This window comes from Mesoplodon mirus, assembly GCF_964341445.2.
Source record: "Mesoplodon mirus genome assembly, chromosome: 3".
Classification (NCBI taxonomy): domain Eukaryota; kingdom Metazoa; phylum Chordata; class Mammalia; order Artiodactyla; family Ziphiidae; genus Mesoplodon; species Mesoplodon mirus.
Window position 1 is genome coordinate 25,522,187 of NC_138978.1, and position 20,076 is coordinate 25,542,262.

The 20,076-nt window shown below is 49.0% G+C and overlaps 1 protein-coding gene across 3 annotated transcripts; it reads left to right on the forward strand.

The window, feature by feature from the left end:
- The first annotated feature begins 520 nt into the window (after positions 1–520).
- On the forward strand, positions 521–19,605 carry RCC1 (regulator of chromosome condensation 1). Of its 3 annotated transcripts, none has more exons than XM_082613316.1 (10): positions 521–592; positions 12,449–12,530; positions 14,019–14,206; positions 14,388–14,567; positions 15,418–15,514; positions 15,623–15,745; positions 16,479–16,634; positions 16,880–16,999; positions 17,344–17,496; positions 18,441–19,605. In XM_082613316.1, the coding sequence occupies exons 2-10, from the start codon at positions 12,458–12,460 to the stop codon at positions 18,614–18,616; spliced, it is 1,266 nt and encodes a 421-aa protein (XP_082469442.1). In that variant the 5' UTR covers positions 521–592; positions 12,449–12,457; the 3' UTR covers positions 18,617–19,605. The 3 variants fall into 3 exon arrangements, with proteins under 3 accessions (XP_082469442.1, XP_082469443.1, XP_082469444.1); XM_082613317.1 differs by lacking the exon at positions 521–592 and adding an exon at positions 923–1,498; XM_082613318.1 differs by lacking the exon at positions 521–592 and adding an exon at positions 13,087–13,194.
- The last annotated feature ends 471 nt before the right edge of the window (positions 19,606–20,076 follow it).

The following is a 20,076-nucleotide window of genomic DNA, read 5'->3' on the forward strand; positions in this document are numbered from 1 at the left end:
CATGGCACCCTCTGCCCCAGTCAGACCTTGGCAGTTTCCCACAAACACCACAGGCTCCCATCGCTCCCTGTCAGTGCACGGGATGCTTCTCCTAGGATGCCCTGCCCTCTTAGGCTTAACCTGGAAAGCCTTTGTTAAGCCCCGGCTGAGCCAGATAACCTTGTGCGTACCGTTGTCACAGCCTTGAGTAGTTGCTGATAGTCTGATTTCTCATCTTTCTCTGATGGAGAGCCTCTTGAGAGCAGGGAGGATCCGAATCTCTTTTGTCCGTACAGTCCCTTCCACACCAGATTCTCCCAAACAAACCTTGATTTCAAGTAGTCTTTCTGGTTGTCAGTCCTCTTGTTCCAATTTGGGGTCTTCAAAATACACACCCACTGTACCCTTGCCAGGGCGGAGAGAGCCTGGTTAGGAGCGCCTTAGCCAGAGCGTGCCACTTGCACTTCCCGGGGCGGCCGCCAGGGGCCGCCGGGCTCTTTGTTTTCTTTTCTGGCCCGGGGTCGGGGCCGGAGGCCTGTAGAGCGCATGCTCTGGGGCAGTTCGCGGCCGGGCCGGGGAGCGGAGGAGTTCCTTGTGGCCGACCTGCAGCGAGGTAGGTCGCGCCCGTCACGCGCGGAGGGTCGGGGCGGAGGGCGGCGCGCGGGCACCGGCGGTCGGCGGCGGGTCGGGGCCGTTGCCTGCGCGCGCCCGTGTCGCGCGGCGCCGGCCCCACGTGAAGCCGAGTGGCTGAGAGGTGCGGGCGCGCGAGTCTCCGGCCCCGCGGGGCCCCCCGGAGCCTGCCGGGCCCCGCCTCGCCCGAGCGAGGGCCGCGCGGCCCCTCTGCAGCCGCGCCTCGCACGCCTGGCCCGCGCCGCCCGCGGGGGCGGGAGATTCAAACGGCCCGAGCGCGGCCGGCCAGGGTGCGCGCGGCCGCGGTGACCTCGCCGCCAGCGGTGTGCCGACCAGCGCGCCTACCGGGCCGGGGCGGCAGCCCTGGCGGGGCCGCGTTTCCGGAGCGGGAAAGTGATTAAGTCCAGCACTGGTTTGGAGAATGCGGTTTGCAGAGTGGGGCGGAACCCTGCCCGGCGAAGGTCTGCTTTTAGGAGGGTAGGCTGCTGAGGGTTTACGCAGAGAGCGAGATCTCAGCGTCAACAGGCACCGTCACGACGACTGTTGACCGGTTGGAGAGGTGTGCCGGGAACTCCGCACCAACTCATCTGTCAACAGATTATTTACTGGCTGTCTACTCCGTGCCGCGCGAGCAGGGCTGGGGAACATGGTGAGAGGGCCCCGTGTGGCCTTGACGGAGCTCGCGGTCTCCCTGGGGAGGCCCATGTAGGGCCACATTTACGGTACGGGGCGATCCCCGAAGTGTGCCCGTGGAGCCGGGGCGCTGCTGCTGGCGGATATTAACAGAGGTGCTCCAACCAAGTGTGACTTGGGTGCCCCAGCAGAAGCTGAGTGTACGGAGTGTGGAGGGGAACTCGGAGGTTCACCCAAGCCTGCGCAGGAGGGTTAGGTATGGCTTTCCAGCCGAGGTTACTCTTGGCCCGGGTTTTGAAGGAACAATGGAGTTATCCAGGCAGACTGAGGGTGGGCGGGGTTAGGGTGATCCAGGCAGGGAACACAGCACATGCAAAAGCATGAAGGTGTAGTTGAGTGTTGTCATCAGGGGTACCACGGTGTTTGATTGGAGCACAGGGTGCAAGTCGGGGAAGAGCAAGATATTCCTGCACGGGCTGGGTCTCAAAAGGTCTGGAGTGCCAGACCAAGGAACACTGGGTGGGGTGGAGAAGGCAGCGATGGTTTCACCCAAGAAGGGCATCAGAATGGAGTCTGGAAAGATGAACTAGGAGTTCTACATGCTCCTGTTGCGAAAACATCCCAAGAGCAGGAATAGTGTTCAGCTCGGCAACTTCCTAGTTGGGTACCCTTGGGCCACCCACCCAATCCCCATGGGCCTTGTTTCCCTTACCTGTAAGGTGAAGATAAGAGGCTTGTGGTGAGGATTACTAATATCCTATTATTTCCATAAAGCTGTGGTTGTAACATCTGGTGGAAGATGTGGCCCCTTTCCCCTGGGAAAAATGAATGCACTTAAGCGGAGGCTCAGCTCCCTATGTAAGGGGGATCCCCCAGTAAGGAGTTCCTGGATGAAGTCTACCAGCTCTGTGCCTGACACGAGGCAGGAGCTCAGCAAATAATTGTCGACAGATGAGCCTCTCTCCTCCCTTCCCTCCTGGGGCCTTTTTTTTTTAATTGTATTTTATTTATTTTGTTATACAGCAGGGTCTTATTAGTTCTGTATTTTATACATATTAGCGTATACATGTCAATCCCAATCTCCCAATTCATCCCCCCCCACCACTCCCCCCACCACTTTCCCCCCTTGGTGTCCATACGTTTGTTCTCTACATCTGTGTCTCTATTTCTGCCCTGCAAACCGGTTCATCTGTACCATTTTTCTAGGTTCCACATATAGGCGTTAATATCTGATACTTGTTTTTCTCTTTCTGACTTACTTCACTCTGTATGACAGTCTCTAGATCCATCCATGTGTCTACAAATGACCCAATTTCCTTCCTTTTTATGGCTGAGTAATATTCCATTGTGTATATGTACCACATCTTTACCCATTCATCTGTCGATGGGCATTTAGGTTGCTTCCATGACTTGGCTATTGTAAATAGTGCTGCAGTGAACATTGGGGTGCATGTGTCTTTTTGAATTATGGTTTTCTCTGGGTATATGCCCAGTAGTGGGATTGCTGAGTCATATGGTAATTCTGTGTTTAGTTTTTTAAGGCACCTCCATACTGTTCTCCATAGTGGCTGTATCAATTTACATTCCAACCAACAGTGCAAGAGGGTTGCCTTTTCTCCACACCCTCTCCAGCATTTGTTGTTTGTAGATTTTCTTATGATGCTCATTTTAACTGGTGTGAGGTGATACCTCATTGTAGTTTTGATTTGCATTTCTCTAATAATTAGTGATGTTGAGCAGCTTGTCATGTTCTTCTTGGCCATCTGTATGTCTTCTTTGGAGAAATGTCTATTTAGGTCTTCTGCCCATTTTTTGGTGGGTTGTTTGTTTTTTTTAACATTGAGGTGCATGAGCTGTTTATATATTTTGGAGATTAATCCTTTGTCCGTTGATTTGTTTGCAAATATTTTCTCCCATTCTGAGGGTTGTCTTTTCGTCTTGTTTGTAGTTTGCTTTGCAAAAGCTTTTAAGTTTCATTAGGTCCCATTTGTTTATTTTTGTTTCTATTTCCATAACTCTAGGAGGTGGATCAAAAATGATCTTGCTGTGATTTATGTCAAAGAGTGTTCTTCCTATGTTTTCCTCTAAGAGTTTTATAATGTCCAGTCTTATGTTTAGGTCTCTAATCCATTTTGAGCTTATTTTTGTGTATGATGTTAGGGAGTGTTCTAATTTCATTCTTTTACATGTAGCTGTCCAATTTTCCCAGCACCACTTATTGAAGAGATTGTCTTTTCTCCATTGTATATCCTTGCCTCCTTTGTCATAAATTAGTTGACCATAGGTGCGTGGGTTTATCTCTGGGCTTTCTATTCTGTTCCATTGATCTATATTTCTGTTCTTGTGCCAGTACCATATTGTCTTGATTACTGTAGCTTTGTGGTATAGTCTGAAGTCGGGGAGTCTGATTCCTCCAGCTCCGTTTTTTTTCCCTCAAGACTGCTTGGGCTATTCGGGGTCTTTTGTGTCTCCATACAAATTTTAAGATTTTTTGTTCTAGTTCTGTAAAAAATGCCACTGGTAATTTGATAGGGATTGCATTGAATCTGTAGATTGCTTTGGATAGTATAGTCATTTTCACAATATTGATTCTTCCAATCCAAGAACCTGGTATATCTTTCCATCTGTTTGTGTCATCTTTGATTTCTTTCATCAGTGTCTTATAGTTTTCTGAGTACAGGTCTTTTACCTCCTTAGGTAGGTTTATTCCTAGGTACTTTATTCTTTTTGTTGCAGTGGTGAATGGGATTGTTTCCTTAATTTCTCTTTCTGATCTTTTGTTGTTAGTATATAGGAATGCAAGAGATTTCTGTACATTAATTTTGTATCCTCCAACTTTACAAATTCATTGATTAGCTCTAGTAGTTTTCTGGTGGCATCTTTAGGATTCTCTATGTATAGTATCATGTCATCTGCAGACAGTGACAGTTTGACTTCTTTTCCAATTTGTATTCCTTTTATTTCTTTTTCTTCTCTGATTGCCGTGGCTGGGACTTCCGAAACGATGTTGAATAATAGTGGTGAGAATGGACATCCTTGTCTTGTTCCTGATCTTAGAGGAAATGCTTTCAGTTTTTCACCATTGAGAATGATGTTTGCTGTGGGTTTGTCGTATATGGCCTTTATTATGTTGAGGTAGGTTCCCCCATGCCCACTTTCTGGAGAGTTTTTATCATAAATTGGAGTTGAATTTTGTCAGATGCTTTTTCTGCATCTATTGAGATGATTATATGGTTTTTCTTCTTCAATTTGTTAATATGGTGTAACACATTGATTGATTTGTGTATACTGAAGAATCCTTGCATCCCTGGGATAAATCCCACTTGATCATGGTGTATGATCCTTTTAATGTGTTGTTGGATTCTGTTTGCTAGTATTTTGTTGAGGATTTTTGCATCTATACTCATCCGTGATATTGGTCTGTAATTTTCTTTTTTTGTAGTATCTTTGTCTGGTTTTGGGATCAGGGTGATGGTGGCCTCATAGAATGAGTTTGGGAGTGTTCCTTCCTCTGCAATTTTTTGCAAGAGTTTGAGAAGGATGGGTGTTAGCTTTTCTCTAAATGTTTGATAGAATTCACCTGTGAAGCCATCTGGTCCTGGACTTCTGTTTGTTGGAAGATTTTTAATTACAGTTTCAATTTCATTATTTGTGATTGGTCTGTTCATATTTTCTATTTCTTCCTGGTTCAGTCTTGGAAAGTTATACCTTTCTAAGAATTTGTCCATTTCTTCCAGGTTGTCCATTTTATTGGCATAGAGTTGCTTGTAGTAGTCTCTTAGGATGCTTTGTATTTCTGCAGTGTCTGTTGTAACTTCTCCTTTTTCCTTTCTAATTTTATGGATTTGAGTCCTCTCCCTGTTTTTCTTGATGAATCTGGCTAAAGGTTTATCAATTTTGTTTATCTTCTCAATGAACCAGCCTTTAGTTTTATTCATTTTGCTGTTGTTTTCTTTGTTTCTATTTCATTTATTTCTGCTCTGATTTTTATGATTTCTTTCCTTCTACTAACTTTGGGTTTTGTTTATTCTTCTTTCTCTAGTTCCTTTAGCTGTAAGGTTAGATTGTTCATTTGAGATGTTTCTTGTTTCTTGAGGTAGGCTTGTATTGCTATAAACTTCCCTCTTAGAACTGCTTTTGCTGCATCCCATTGGTTTTGGATCATCGTGTTTTCATTGTAATTTGTCTCTCGATATTTTTTGATTTCCTCTTTGATTTCTTCAGTGATCTTTTGGTTATTTAGTAATGTATTGTTTAGCCTCCATGTGTTTGTGTTTTTTACGTTTTTTTTCCCTGTAATTGATTTCTAATCTCATAGCATTGTGGTTGGAAAAGATCCTTGATATGATTTCAATTTTCTTAAATTTACTGAGGCTTGATTTGTGATGCAAGATGTGATCTATCCTGAAGAATGTTCCATGTGCACTTGAGAAGAAAGTGTAATCTGCTGTTTTTGGATGGAATATCCTATAAATATCAATTAAATCTATCTCATCTATTGTTTCATTTAAAGCTTGTGTTTCCCTGTTTGGATGATCTGTCCATTGGTGTGAGGCGTTAAAGTCCCCAACTTTTTTTTTTTTTTTTTTTTCTTTTGTGGTACACGGGCCTGTCTCTGCTGTGGCCTCTCCCATTGCGGAGTACAGGCTCCGGACGTGCAGGCTCAGTGGCCATGGCTTACGGCCCCAGCTGCTCTGCGGCACATGGGATCTTTCCGGACCCAGGCACGAACCCGTGTCCCCTGCATCGGCAAGCGGACTCTCAACCACTGCGCCACCAGAGAAGCCCCCAACTATTATTGTGTTACTGTCGATTTCCTTTTTTATAACTCTTAGCAGTTGCCTTATGTATTGAGGTGCTCCTATGTTGGGTGCATATATATTTATAATTGTTATATCTTCTTCTGGGATTGCTCCCTTGATCATTATGTAGTGTCCTTCCTTGTCTCTTGTAACATTCTTTATTTTAAAGTCTATTTTATCTGATATGAGTATTGCTGCTCCATCTTTATTTGATTTCCATTTGCATAGAATCTTTTTCCATCCCTCCTGGGGACTTTTCTCACAAAGAGATTCTTTAGCCGTTGCGTCTGGTGGGCAAGTGTCTGCCTCCTGATGTTGGGGTGGGTGGAGACAGCTGCTGTGGTCAGAGAGGGCTCTGTCTCCCTTTGCAGAGATGAGGTCACAGCAGGTCACTGCAGGAACACCACGGCCGTGGTAGACTGTCTAGTCTGCTGTGCCCTCATTCACCAAATGAGGAAACTGAGGCCCAGAGAGAAGTGGGGAGGGGGGATGCTCTCGTCCTAGTGGGGAGTGGTCGGGAGACCTGGGCTGTCATCCCACCTCTGTGTGGCCTGGAGCACCTTCCCCTGAGCCTCTACTTTCTTATCTGTAGAGCCAGGATGATCACACCTCCAAGGGCAGGTGTGAACGTTCTAGGAGAGGCTGGCACACTTTAGGTGCCTATTGGTGGAAGTTGTCTCTGTATCTGACTTATTGGATTGTATCTCACTCTTCTCCCAGACTGTAAACTCCTTGAAGATGCAAGCTGTGTTTGTCTGTCGGGGAGTGCAGGGTAGGGACAAAAGACTGTTACTTATTCCTAGCCCAGGCACTCAGTGTCTGGCTAAGAAAACACACCCAGAGCAGTTAGAGAGGGAGTCTGTCAAAGGACTGATGTGTACAGTAGAGGATATGCAGGTGGGTCATGGGTACAGGGCTCCACCTTTTAGAAGGTGCCCTCTTATCTTCCGCCCTGCCTCGGGGATTGCTCACAGCAGCACCCTGCAGTGCCTGGAGTCCTCTGTTTGAGAGATGAAGACTGTCAGGCTCAAAGGGAACTCAGGTCTTTTGGACTTGAAAGCCAGTGCTCTCTCCACCGCAGCATGGAGTTGTACCCGCCGTCCTTCCATACATCTTTCAGCAGATTTGTCACCCACGTGGCCCACCCTCCCAGGCCCTAGCTGCCTCCGAGCTGCTCTCTGCTCTCACTATCCTGTCCCCCTCAGCAGGCTGCTGCCCTCTGCTCCTTGCCTTTGGCCAGGCTCATAGGGGATCCTGGGGAGGCCTGTCCAGGCTGCCTCGACCCCTGCCTGGATCATGGCCTGCCTTTAGCCAACCATTCTTGTTTTGTTTTTGTTTTTAATTATCAGATATACCTGGATTCTATTCCTGGCTCTCCTTTCTGATGGTATGAACTTAAGCAAGTAAATTGACTTCTCTGAGCCTCAGTTCCCTCAACTGTGAAATAGGAGTGACAGTGCCTTCTTCAGCTTGTTGTGAGAAGTTAAAGGTTGTTGGCACATAGAAAGTAGGCGTGGCCAGTGTCCAGAGAGACTCATTTTAAGGAGCAGATTGATATGGTGGATAGACAGGTAAATTTAAATAATCATGATCTAAAAGTCTGTCCTAATTTCTCTGCGAGAATGATTCCTTTAGGATTGAGAGAGGGATCAGAGGTGGCTTACCAATGGAGGTGACTTTGAGTAGAACTTCTTCTAGTAGGATAGGGATGGGATGGTACAGAGATGCACATGGTGTGGAGAGAATAGTAGGCAGTCTAAGATTGTGTGAGAAGAGAAGGGACGATGTGACAGATAAGGCAGGAGGCCAGAAGTCGTGTTAGTATCAGACCCTGGAGGTCTTTAGTACCAGGCTGAGAAATGTGGGCAGAGGGAGCCACTGAGGAGTCTGAGCAAGGAAGCAGCTTGTTTCAGGTTTGAGGTTTAAAAAGATCATGAATGGCTTGTAGAGTGGGATGGGGATGGGGGTGGGCAGTAGGGAGATGAGAGACAAGCTGCTGTCTTTTCTGGGGGAGAGAGTATGAGGGAGAGTTCTCAGACAGGCTGAGGGACTGGGGAGTGTGGGGAGGAAGTAGGTAGGGGCACCAGCTCTGGGGTCTGAGTGACCTGGTACTTGGTACAGATCTTGATTTCCTCGTCCAGTCTTGGGTAAGACACTTTACCTTTTTGAGCCTCAGTTTCCTCGTCTGTAAAGTGGGATCAGTGTGGTTAGCTTGCAGTGAGATGCCCCAGAATATTAGCGCAAAACACAGGTGGCTAAGGAGATATTGCCTGGGTCTGTTCCAACCCACACTAACACTTTTTTTTTTTTTCGGTTAATGACCCATGACACCAAATACCTCATATAGCCTTTATTTTTCTCCACTCCAGGCCTTGCCCACAGGTCAACCCAACATCAGCACCAATGTGCTGATATTATTCTGTTCCCTTTTTTACACTTCTGGTTGTAAGTACTTTCCCATGCTACTACACAGTCTCCCTCCCCAGCACAGCTAACTGCTGCGGGTCATTCTGATGAACTGACGGGAAATATGCCCTTGGCGGGACAGGGCCCTGGACACAGTGAACTGGCTGGCACCCTGGCCAGGGGTACAAGAAACAGTGGATACCTGTTACGTCCCACACTCCTTAACCCATGCAGCGCTGCTACTTAACATCCCTTTTGGTCGGCTCCCACGCACTTCGGACTTAACAAAAATGCCTGGTGAGGTGGACCTCCCAGTCTCTCCTCTCCTGTTTGTCCCCCAGTGTTCTCAGTAACTGGAAGTCGACCATCTACTTATTCACTTAAGCCAAAGCCTGGGGGTCCTTGTGTTTGGCCAAGTTCATGGGGGATCGGGGAGGCTGGGTTTTTTAGGATGAAAAAGTCATTCTGGGTTCCTCCCTCACCCTCATTCCCCACATCTAATCCGCCAGCAAAGCAAGCCTGTCTCCTAAATTGATCTGTTTTGTCTACTTTTCTCTCTTGCCTCAGACCAAATCAAGTCACTGACTTCTCTCATTTGGATGCCTGCAATCTCCTCCTCTTCCAAACCATTGCATTTTCTCTACAGTAGCCAGAACAATCGTTAAGAAGACATTTTTCTTAAAACTCTTCTGTTTTCCCTACTAGGCCTTGTATGATCCAGCGCCTGCTCCCCTTGTGCCATGTGATCCATTGCTGTCCACCTACAGCCCTGCTGGCCTCCCCAGGTTCCTGAGCACATCCCATGCTTTTGTCCAGGTCTTCCCCTGCTAGCTTTCTCTTGCTAGTATTTCAAGCCTTAGCCCAAATGTTACCTATCTGACCTATATCTCCTCCCCCGTCCCAGTTTTTCTCTCTCTCTTTTTTTTTACTGTGGTAAAATACCCATAACATAAAATTGACCATTTTAACCATTTTTAATTGTATATAGTTCAGTGGCGTTAAGTACGTTTACTTTGTTGTGCCTTGCCTATCCTTCACACAACACCATCTGTAATAATACTCTGTGTGTGTGTGTATGTGTGTGTGTGTCTTTCCCACTAGAATTAAGCTCCACGAGAACAGGGAGAGGGTTAGTTTCCTTTTTCCTTGCTACACCTGGCAGTGGTAATAGGCATTCATGGAATGAATGAGTACATGCTGCCACGTATTGAGTACTTACTGTGTGCTTGGCACTCCAAGGTCCTTTACAAACATTTCATTCAGTCTTTTTTTTTTTTTTTTTGGCTGTGCTGGGTCTTCATTGCTGATTGCGGTGAGCGGGGGTTAGTTTTTGTTGCGGTGCGCAGGCTTTTCATTGCGGTGGCTTCTCTTGTTGTGGAGCACAGGCTCTAAGCACACGGGCTTCAGTAGTTGTGGCACGTGGGCTCAGTAGCTGCGGCTCGCAGGCTTTAGAGCACAGGCTCAGTAGTTGTGGTGCACGGGCTTAGTTGCTCCGCGGCATGTGGGATCTTCCCGGACCAGGGATTAAACCCGTGTCCCCTGCATTGGCAGGCGGATTCTTAACCACTGCACCACCAGGGAAGTGCTTCATTCAGTTTTGACAGCAGCCCTGGAAGTGGTCATTGCATCCCTTTTTACAGATGAGGGTACAGCTCAGAGAGGTTTAAGCTGCCAGAGAGGGACTTCCCTGGTGGCGCAGTGGTTAAGAATCTGCCTGCCAATGCAGGGGACACGGGTTCGAACCCTGGTCTGGGAAGATCCCACATGCCGTGGAGCAACTAAGCCCGCGTGCCACACTACTGAAGCCCATGCGCCTAGAGCCCGTGCTCTGCAAGAAGAGAAGCCACCGCACTGAGAAGCCCGCGCACCGCAACAAAGAGTAGCCCCCACTCGCCGCAACTAGAGAAAGCCTGCGTGCAGCAACGAAGACCCAACACAAACAAAAGTAAATAAATAAAATAAATAAGTTAAAAAAGAAAAAAGCTGCCAGGAGGTCAACCATGGTCACAGAAGCAGGGTTGAACAAACCACAGCTCTGGCAGATGAATCTAATTCCCTTTATCCTAAGGAATGTGCATTTCTAGTGTGGGAAAAGGGGTTTCAAAGAGGCTGCTTGGAGGGGAGGAGTTCAACCCTGGGAGAATAGAAGTTGGGTGAAACACAGAAATGCTTCAACAGAGTCAAAACTGGGCCAGTCACAACCTGTAGAAGCTCAACCTGCAGAAGCTCAACCTACACAGCCTTGGCGGATTGTAGGCCTTTAGCTATTTCGTCATCTTCGGTACTTTGTTCTTTTCCCCCAGGATAGCCAGCAGAAATGGCCTGGAAATTCCAGGCCACTCACCTTGTGTTCATATACCATGGAATGGAGAGCTGGAGAGGCTGAGGCTCTAGGACCTGCTGGAAGGAAGGAAGGGAGGGAGAGGAAGAATGGGGTGCTGTTCAGGCCCACAGAGGAGCCTGAGAAGGGCTCTTGGAGTTCTCTTTCCATTTGTAGCCTTGGGTAGAGTCTCCATCCCTTTTCTGTAGAATGGAGGGGAGGTGGGTTAGATTAGATTAGAGCTGTGCTTGAGCATCACCTGGGACAGACCCTAGATGTTATAACACCAGCATTGATTTATTGAGCACTTACTATGTTATTACTTTTACAGTATTAGCTCAAATTAGTCATACACGTCACAACAGGGTGTGGGTACTATTATTATCCCCATTTTACTGAGGAGGAAACTGAATCATGAAGAGATTAAATAACTTTGTTATTTAATGTCCAAGGTCAAACAGCTAGAAAACAGCTGAGCACATATTCTGGCTCCTCTTAACCACCACTTGCTCTACCACTTTTGCATCTGGGTAGCTGCAAATTGCCCTTGTTAGAGTTTGGGAGCCTAAGGCTTAGACAACTGAACTGTCTTTCATAACCTTAAAGACCAGGGCTCAATAAAGATTTACTTCCAAAGCTGTTTATGTGGGGGAAAAAGGCTTTCGACACAATTTGGGCTGGATTGGAATTGAGATAGACGCAGAGAAAGTCTGTTCTCAGAGGTCTTGAGGAGGCAAGGCAGCAGCAGTTAGTTTAAGGAGTGAGGGGCTCAGGGCTGAGGCTTTCAGCTGCCCAGGATCGTGCTAGGTGCAACAGCCCTTCTTGTCACCCGTAGGTGATTTCCTTTCCCCCTTTTGTAACACCGTCTGTTTGTGTGAGTGTGTATACAGTGTTTATCTCTTGTTGGACTGCTTAGAGGAAAGCCAGCTTCCTCCCAGGAGTGGTGGCATTTTGTATCAAAGGGCACAGATGGTTTGGTTTGCTTTTATTTAATGAGAACAGCTTTGTGTGTGTGTGGTCTGATTATGACAGTAATGTATAACCAAAGTTACTAGTGGTTATGTCGGGGTTGGGAGGAGTTGTGAGGGATACTTCACTTAATGTTCTTCAATGTTTTATAATAAAATTTTAAAAATACATGTAATGTTTCTTGTAGCTTCAATAATATAGGTAAAGTACAAAGAAAGAAGTAAAAGTTGTCCATAATCCCATTTTCCAGAGGTTACCATTATCAATATTGAATGTATTTCCTTCCACAAATTTTTATATGTGTATGCTTTTTCTTTTCCACAAATAGGATGATGGGCTGTTTTTCAATCTGTTTATATTACTTGGCAATTATTCAGTAAATGAATCTCTGAAAGCATCACTTTTGATGGCTTTGTCCTGTTTTATCATCAATATACCACATATTATCTAGCCAGTCCCCTACTCCTCAGTGTATGGGTTGCTCCATTTTTTGTTGTTTTTTTAATGTTATGAAGAATACAGTAGAGAATATTTGTGGATCTTAATCTTTGGGTGTATTTATTATTTGGTTCTTCTCAGATAAATTCTGAGAAGTGGAATTGCTGGGCATTTCTTCTCACTTTTTTTAGGGTTTTTGATGAATATTGCCTAATTAGAGCAGAAAAATGATTGCCATTTCTGACATGGAGTATTTGCCTGGGTTTTTCAGGACAGGAAGATGCCACCCAAGCGTATAACTAAGAGAAGGTCACCCCCCGAAGATGCCCTCCCCAAAAGCAAGAAGGTGAAGGGTAAGTTGGCCTTGGCCTCTACTTCAGTGTGGGTGGCCTCTTGGCGCCCCAGAATCTGGAACTGGGCTCCTTTCTCCGTGAGATTTGAAGCTGAGGGGCCTGGAAGTCCAGGAACTCCACCCAGCTGGAGAGTCTCCTGTAGCTCACTGAATCCCACCCTCTGGGAACCATAAAGGGGCAGAGACTTGCCTAAAAGCACTCAGATACTGGCAAAAAGCTAGACCCTAGGGCTTTGCCCCAGGCAGTGATGCATCATGGTTAAGACCATTGATCTCCAGACTGGGTCAAGTCCTGGCTCTGCCACTTTCTAGCTACATATAGCTTTGGGCAAATCACTAACCTCACTGAGCTTGGACTACTACCCCATTCATAAAATGGGCAACCTCACTGGGCCGTCGTGAGGAAAATGAGATCATGTCCTGGTAGCACTGGAGGGAGGTGGCTGTGGTCTCCTCTCTCCTGGGACCCTGGAGGGAGTCAGGGAGGAGAAAGAGCCACCCCCAATCTGGGAGGGGGGAATATGGACCCACACTCAGACACTGTCTGTCTTTTGCAGCCCCTCGTAACCAGGCAGTGAGGGCCGTTGCCTCCCGCTGCGTTCCAGGCGCCCGCTCCTGCCGAGGTGCCTGCGGGCCGAGCCCTCCTGACCAGAAAGCCCGACCAGGTGGCTGCTTGCCCAGCGCACTCTCTGCGCAGCCGCAGCAGTCCTGGCAGCCTGGCCACACCCCCAGAGGGAGGGGCTGGACGCCATTGGCTGTCCGGGGCCGTGGGCGGTCGCCATTGGCCAGCAGATGGCCCTGTGCCGCACACCGGTTGGCGTGTTCGGTTGGCGTGTTCGTCTCTGCAAAAGCCTGTGCGGGCTCTTAACTCCTACCCCTTCCTTTTCAGCTGCCTGTCCGCTCCCACATAGGAGCGGAGTAGGGGGTCAGTGTACCTATGTCCAGGGGTTAAGTCACAGCTTGCGGATGAACTGCAAACTCTACTAATTATTCTACGACCTTCTCTGAGCCTCTGTTCCCTTTTCTGTAAAGTGGGATCCTAAGAATGGAAGGTCTGTAGCATAATGTGAGGGGCTGCAAAGCAGTCTAACACTAGTAGGCAGTCGGTAAAGGGGTAGACGTTATTATGCCCTGTTAGTATGGTTCCCGACCAAGAACAGCCTATCAGGAAAACTAGCTTGTATCCCCACTGTTCTTCAACCCTCTCCACCAAGATTCATTTGCCGATATTGAGTATCTCGTTTCCATTTCCTTCCACTCACATTAATGATGTGCTCAGTTTTTAATCTGCACAAAAACCCTATGAGATAAGTACTTTTGTTATCCTCGTTTCACAGATGAGGAAACTTAGGCTTGGAGAGGTCAGACTAATGGTCTGTGGCAGGGCAGGGGCTTGAACCCAGGTCTGTGTGATCTCAGACCCTGTGCAGTGACCTCTCCTCTCTCCCGTCATCCTACACACTCAGGGGCTGTCTTCTTCACCCCTCAGTCTCACATAGGTCCCACAACACAGAACCAGGTTTGGTGCTGACGCTGGGCCAGGGCGACGTGGGCCAGCTGGGGCTGGGCGAGAATGTGATGGAGAGGAAGAAGCCAGCCCTGGTGCCCATTCCAGAGGACATCGTGCAGGCTGAGGCTGGGGGCATGCACACCGTGTGTCTAAGCAAAAGTGGCCAGGTAGGTTGGGGGTGGCACAGGATGGGACAGGGCCTGGGGTTAGTAGGGGGCTTGGGAAAGGAGCTTTGAACCACACGCATTACTCTGTGGAGATGGAGCTGGCTAGACGAGCAGGGATTGGCCTAAACAAGAACGGACTGAGAGGCCAGGACTTGTACTAACGGGGGCATCCTGGGCACAGGTCTACTCCTTCGGCTGCAACGATGAGGGTGCCCTGGGAAGGGACACATCAGTGGAGGGCTCAGAGATGGTCCCTGGGAAAGTGGAACTGCAAGAGAAGGTGATACAGGTGTCAGCAGGAGACAGTCACACAGCAGCCCTCACCGAGGATGGCCGTGTCTTCCTCTGGGGCTCCTTCCGGGTAAGACTGGGTCTGGAAGATGGCATGGGGGCTGGTGGGCAGAATTAACTGGTGGGGCCCCAAAGATAACCCATCACGAGGCCCCTGTTGTACTTACTGGTGGGGAAGTCAAGGCCCTGGGCAGAGCTTGGGCCCAGACCCAGGTTTCTGGCTTCTTCATCCAGGCCTGTCCACACCACTGCTGTTCCCTGGACTCTGATGTTATGATGTGTGCGTCTTGGGAGAGGGGTGGGTCAAGGATGCCTTTGGGCTGAGACTAAGCCAGGAAGCCTACTGACCCATCTCCCTGCCTTCAACCTCCCCCCTCCCCTTCCCAGCCTTCTTCCACACTTCTCAGGGGTTTGGGGGCACATCTCAGAACTTCCAGGACACGAGAGTGTGGTTTAAAAAGCAGATACAGCATTAAAATTGTTTTGGTACTTTAGTATTCGATTTATTTTGAAATGTCAAATAAATAAAGGAATCTGATATTTCCTCATTGGGGCTGATGTTTCCTCATTGGGGCTGATTTAAAATTTTTTTATTGATAATTTCAAACACGTAAAAGTAATCAGAAAACTATATTGAACTCTATCTGCTTGCCCCAACAATTATCAGCTTATGACCAAACTTGTTTCATCTTCACTCCCTTCCATTCCCCAACTCCTTTGTTATTTTAATGCAAATCACAGACCACATATGATTTCATTCGTAAGTATTGCACTATGTGGCCTGGCTCCTGCCCACTTCTCCATCTCCATCTGGCACCAGTGCCCTTCACCAGACAGCTCTGTGGCTGACTGCAAAGCTGGATCTGGCTGGTGTGAGGCAGGAAGAACTGGCTGAAAACTCTTCCGCCCCTCCCTTCCAGGACAATAATGGTGTGATCGGGCTCTTGGAGCCAATGAAAAAGAGCATGGTGCCTGTGCAGGTGCAGCTGAGTATGCCCGTGGTGAAGGTGGCCTCAGGTGAGTCTGCAGGTACTCACTCTGGGCAGGAGTTGGAGAAACTTTTGGGGGGCTGGCCCAGCCTCGGCCCTTACAGCCCTGCATCCCTTGCCTTCCTCTCACCCTCAGGAAACGACCACTTGGTGATGCTGACAGTTGATGGCGACCTCTATACTTTGGGCTGCGGGGAGCAGGGCCAACTGGGCCGCGTGCCTGAATTATTTGCTAATCGTGGTGGCCGGCAGGGCCTCGGTAGGTGGCTTAGGTCCCTCTGGCGGGGCAAGTTGGCAAGCCACCCCCGGTGAAGGTCAGAGGCAGAAGGGATTCTCTGTTTTCAGGCTTGCATCAGGTGGACCTGCGGTGGTAGTTAAGGACTCAGATTCTAGAGCCAGACTACCCCAGGTTTGAATCGTGGCTCTACCAGCTACTGGCTGTAGGCCCCTGGACATAGTTTCCTCATCTCTAAACCCACCTACCTTTAAGCCTACCTCACTGGTTTGTTGTGAAGTTAAATGAGTTTACATAAAAGACTGTCTGGGGCTTCCCTGGTGGCGCAGTGGTTGAGAGTCTGCCTGCCGATGCAGGGGACACGGGTTTGTGCCCCGGTCCGGGAGGATCCCACATGCCGCGGAGCAGCTGGGCCCGTGAGCCATGGCCGCTGAGCCTGCGCGTCCGGAGCCTGTGCTCCGCAACGGGAGAGGCCACAACAGTGAGAGGCCTGCGTACCGCAAAAAAAAAAAAAAAAAAAAAAAAAAAGACTGTCTGGCACATGGTAAGTTCCAGGTAAATGTTACCTCTATGGCTGTGGGAGTCTGAGTGAGGCACTTGGACTCTCCTGGCCTCAGTTTCCTCTTCTGTATAATAGGGACAAGAGTCCCTGCCTAGTCTCCCTGCGAGGGCTTTAGCAGTGAAGGAGAAACAGATGGGGCAGAGAGGAGAGGCCGTGTGTGTCTGCCACTGACCCTGGCCTGCTCTCTGCCTGCAGAACGACTCCTGGTCCCCAAGTGTGTGATGCTGAAATCCAGGGGAAGCCGGGGCCATGTCAGATTCCAGGATGCCTTCTGTGGTGCCTACTTCACCTTTGCCATCTCCTCTGAGGGCCATGTATACGGCTTTGGCCTCTCCAACTACCATCAACTAGGTGAGTCCCAAGCCCATCATCCAGGGTCGCCCAGAGTGACCTGGGCTCCAGTCCTGCCTCCACCCCTCATTCGTTGTGCACCCTTGGTGGGGTCACCTAACCCCTCAGAGCCTCAGTTTTCTCATCTGTAAAATGAGAATATAAATACCCTGGTGTGGGGTGGGGGCCACACTGGGAGGGGAAGAAGAAGGCGGCTCCTTGGACACCCTCACCCCTGACACCTCTGTCCTGGCCTCTTCCCCCAGGAACCCCAGGCACAGAATCTTGCTTTGTACCTCAGAACCTGACATCCTTCAAGAACTCCACGAAGTCCTGGGTGGGCTTCTCTGGTGGCCAGCACCATACAGTCTGCATGGATTCGGAAGGTAGGGCCTCCTGGTCCATCTCTGGGTTGGAGGTGGAGTGTTCCCTGGGCACAGGCCTGGCCACACTCCGGAGATGGCGGTGCTCAGAACCTGGGCCTGCTCCATGGACTGGGCTGGCTGTGGGTCCACGAGGGTCGCCCCCGTCCCCCAGCGTCCTGTTGTTCTTCCACGTGAGTTCAGTGGGGGCCTGGGGGGCTTCTCCCAGGCCTCCCCCAAAACTGAAAAGGACACTTCAGACCTCATCACCCTGGGAATGGGGGACCAGCTCCCACAGATATAGGTGCTCACCTGGCCTACCCGGAGCATGCCCTCTGCTACTCCTCGTCTCTCTCCTTCTTCCACAGGAAGAGCATACAGCCTGGGCCGGGCTGAGTATGGGCGGCTGGGCCTTGGGGAAGGTGCTGAGGAGAAGAGCGTACCCACCCTCATCTCCAGGCTGCCCGCCGTCTCCTCGGTGGCTTGTGGGGCCTCTGTGGGGTACGCTGTGACCAAGGATGGTGAGTGGGGCTGCCCATAGTCGGTCTGGTTGGAGCCTGGGGGTCGTGGTTCTTACTGAAGTGCCCAGTAGGCTCTGATGTCCGCCATCAGATGGCGCTGAGGCATGGAGAGCACTGTTTGTGATGACGTTGCTTTTGGCCTGATTGTCAGAAGCTCTGGCTTTGATGACAAAATGGGTAAACACATTATTTTAATAGAGGTGATTTGTTCTGTAGAGGAGAAAAACAGCAAAAGGAGATATATCACTGAGGCCCAGACAAGCAGTAGGACTTGAACCCATGTCTCCAGACTCCTAACTCAGGCTTCTCTTTACATTTTATACCACGGTGACCCTTTTTATTTACAACCAAGTAGGTGCTGGCTTCCCAGGGAGTTGTACTTAGAATTTTATTAGAGAAAGAAGGCTTAGTAGTTGGGGTCCTGGCAGGCACAGCAGAGGAGGGTGTGGACAAGTGGTCACCAAAGCCTGAGTGGAACAGCCATGGAGGCCTTGAGAAATCCGGCTGGCAGAGGTGCTTGACCTGGGATATCTGGGAAGAGTTCCTGAGGAAGTGGGGCTTGTGCTGCACCGTGAAGGTTCAGTCCTTTATGATAAGCAAAGGAGGGCATCCAGAGCAGTCTCAAAGGCAGCTGGTCCTGGGAATGGAGGTGATATAGGGGTTTGGGGAATGGCCAGTCATTGTTGGGCCTTGAATGCCACGCCTAGGAGCAGGGAGAAGTTTTTGGCAATGTGTAAGGACTGCAGTCTCTGGTTGACAGAGCTCTTCTTTGTCCATCATCTCCTTGCCTCCTCCCAGCTTCCCTGAACGCCCAGAGACTGGGACATTACCAGGCTGCCACAGGCCAAGGCCAAAATCCACCCTCATGTGCCAGGGTTCTCACACTACAGAAAGGTGGGGCTTGGGATCCTGGAGACAGCTGCCCGTATTTCTGTCCTTTGTAGGTTGTGTTTTTGCCTGGGGCATGGGCACCAACTACCAGCTGGGCACAGGACAGGAAGAGGATGCCTGGAGCCCCGTGGAGATGACAGGCAAACAGTTGGAGAACCGTGTGGTCTTATCTGTGTCCAGCGGGGGCCAGCACACAGTCTTACTAGTCAAGGACAAAGAACAGAGCTGATGAAGCCTCTGAGGGCCTGGTTTCCGGCCCCCTCCACCTCCCTCCTGGAACAAGGAAGCCATGATGTCTACATATTCCAGCAGGCCTCTTCCAGCTCCAAGTACTCTGTCATCTCCTGCCTTTTTCCCATCAGCAGAACAGAATCCTTCTCTTTTTTTCCCCTCCTTTTCCGGAATCATCCTGGGACCTACAGGATGAGGGTGGGATAGATGGAAGAGGGGAGGGGGTTTTAATCAGAAGGAACATTGCTGACCCCACAGCTATGTGGTTAGACCTTTCCCTCTCATCCCTACTTCCCATGGTCCTGGCTGACCCTGGTTTTGCCTATCAAAAACCAAAACTTCCTCCCCTATGTGTTTGGTGCCCACACTCTGAGAAGTTGGGGCTCCGTCAAGCCCTGCTCTAGTCATGTGCCACTCTTCCTGTCCTTCACAACCCACAGACAGACAAATGGCACAGTCGTGAGACCCAGCTGTCATGGACCTACGCCTGGGGAAACTGGAGAAGGGGCAGGGCTACCCAGCCATGGGCAACCCCAAGCCAAATATTTGGCCCTGAACAGGTGCCCATGGGGCAAAAAGGAAAACAGTGATCCTCCAGCTTGATCAAGAAAAAAGCCAGTCAGCCTTTCTCCCAGAAGCACAAAGCATTCTGCCCGTCAGGCCTTGTCTGCCGAGTCTCACCCATCCAACCTGCCTCACCTGCCAGCCAAGGGCCTGAAATCCAGAAAGGAAGCTATGCCTGCTGGGCAGGACCTTGGGGAGAGGGGAAGGAGGGCTTTATAAGCAAACTTACAGCAATATTGAGAGTGAAGGGAGGGCGGGGAAGAGGGTTGGAGGGGCAGAGACTGGTCCCCAGAAAGGGAAGCAGTAGCTTGTACAGAGGCTGAAAAAATAGAAGAGAGTATTGATTTTTTTTTTAATGTAAAGTATTTTGGAGGGGAGAGTGAAATCTTTTAACACTTTGAATAAATTTAGAGTTTTATAAAACAGGCCACTTGTTTTCTACATGCTCCCTGCTTTTTTAAGGGAGCACCTGCTGTGTTGGGATGGGCAGAGTAACCCCATGCCTGTAGCCCTGGTGAAGACTAGGACTTGAGTGATGTCAAGAGGTCCTGGTGTGTGCCAGTCAGCTGGGGGGGTTTTTTTTGTTTTGTTTTGTTTTTGTTTTTGTTTTTGTATGGAACAGTGGCTGTTCTAGACAAATCAAAAAAAAGTTGATTTTTGTTAGATATTTATGTTTGTTTCAGGAGTCACTGGATTTTAAAAAAATTATACTGTATATTATGTGAGACATAGGATGGATCTTTTAATATCCCAATCCCAAACCAAGATTTTTGAGTACAGTACATCTCTAGAAATACTTATACTAAGTTTAATGATGTACTGTATCATTTCAAAAGCTAGTATAACTGATTAAACATGATTAACTGCACAGTAACAACTTAATGCATAATGATG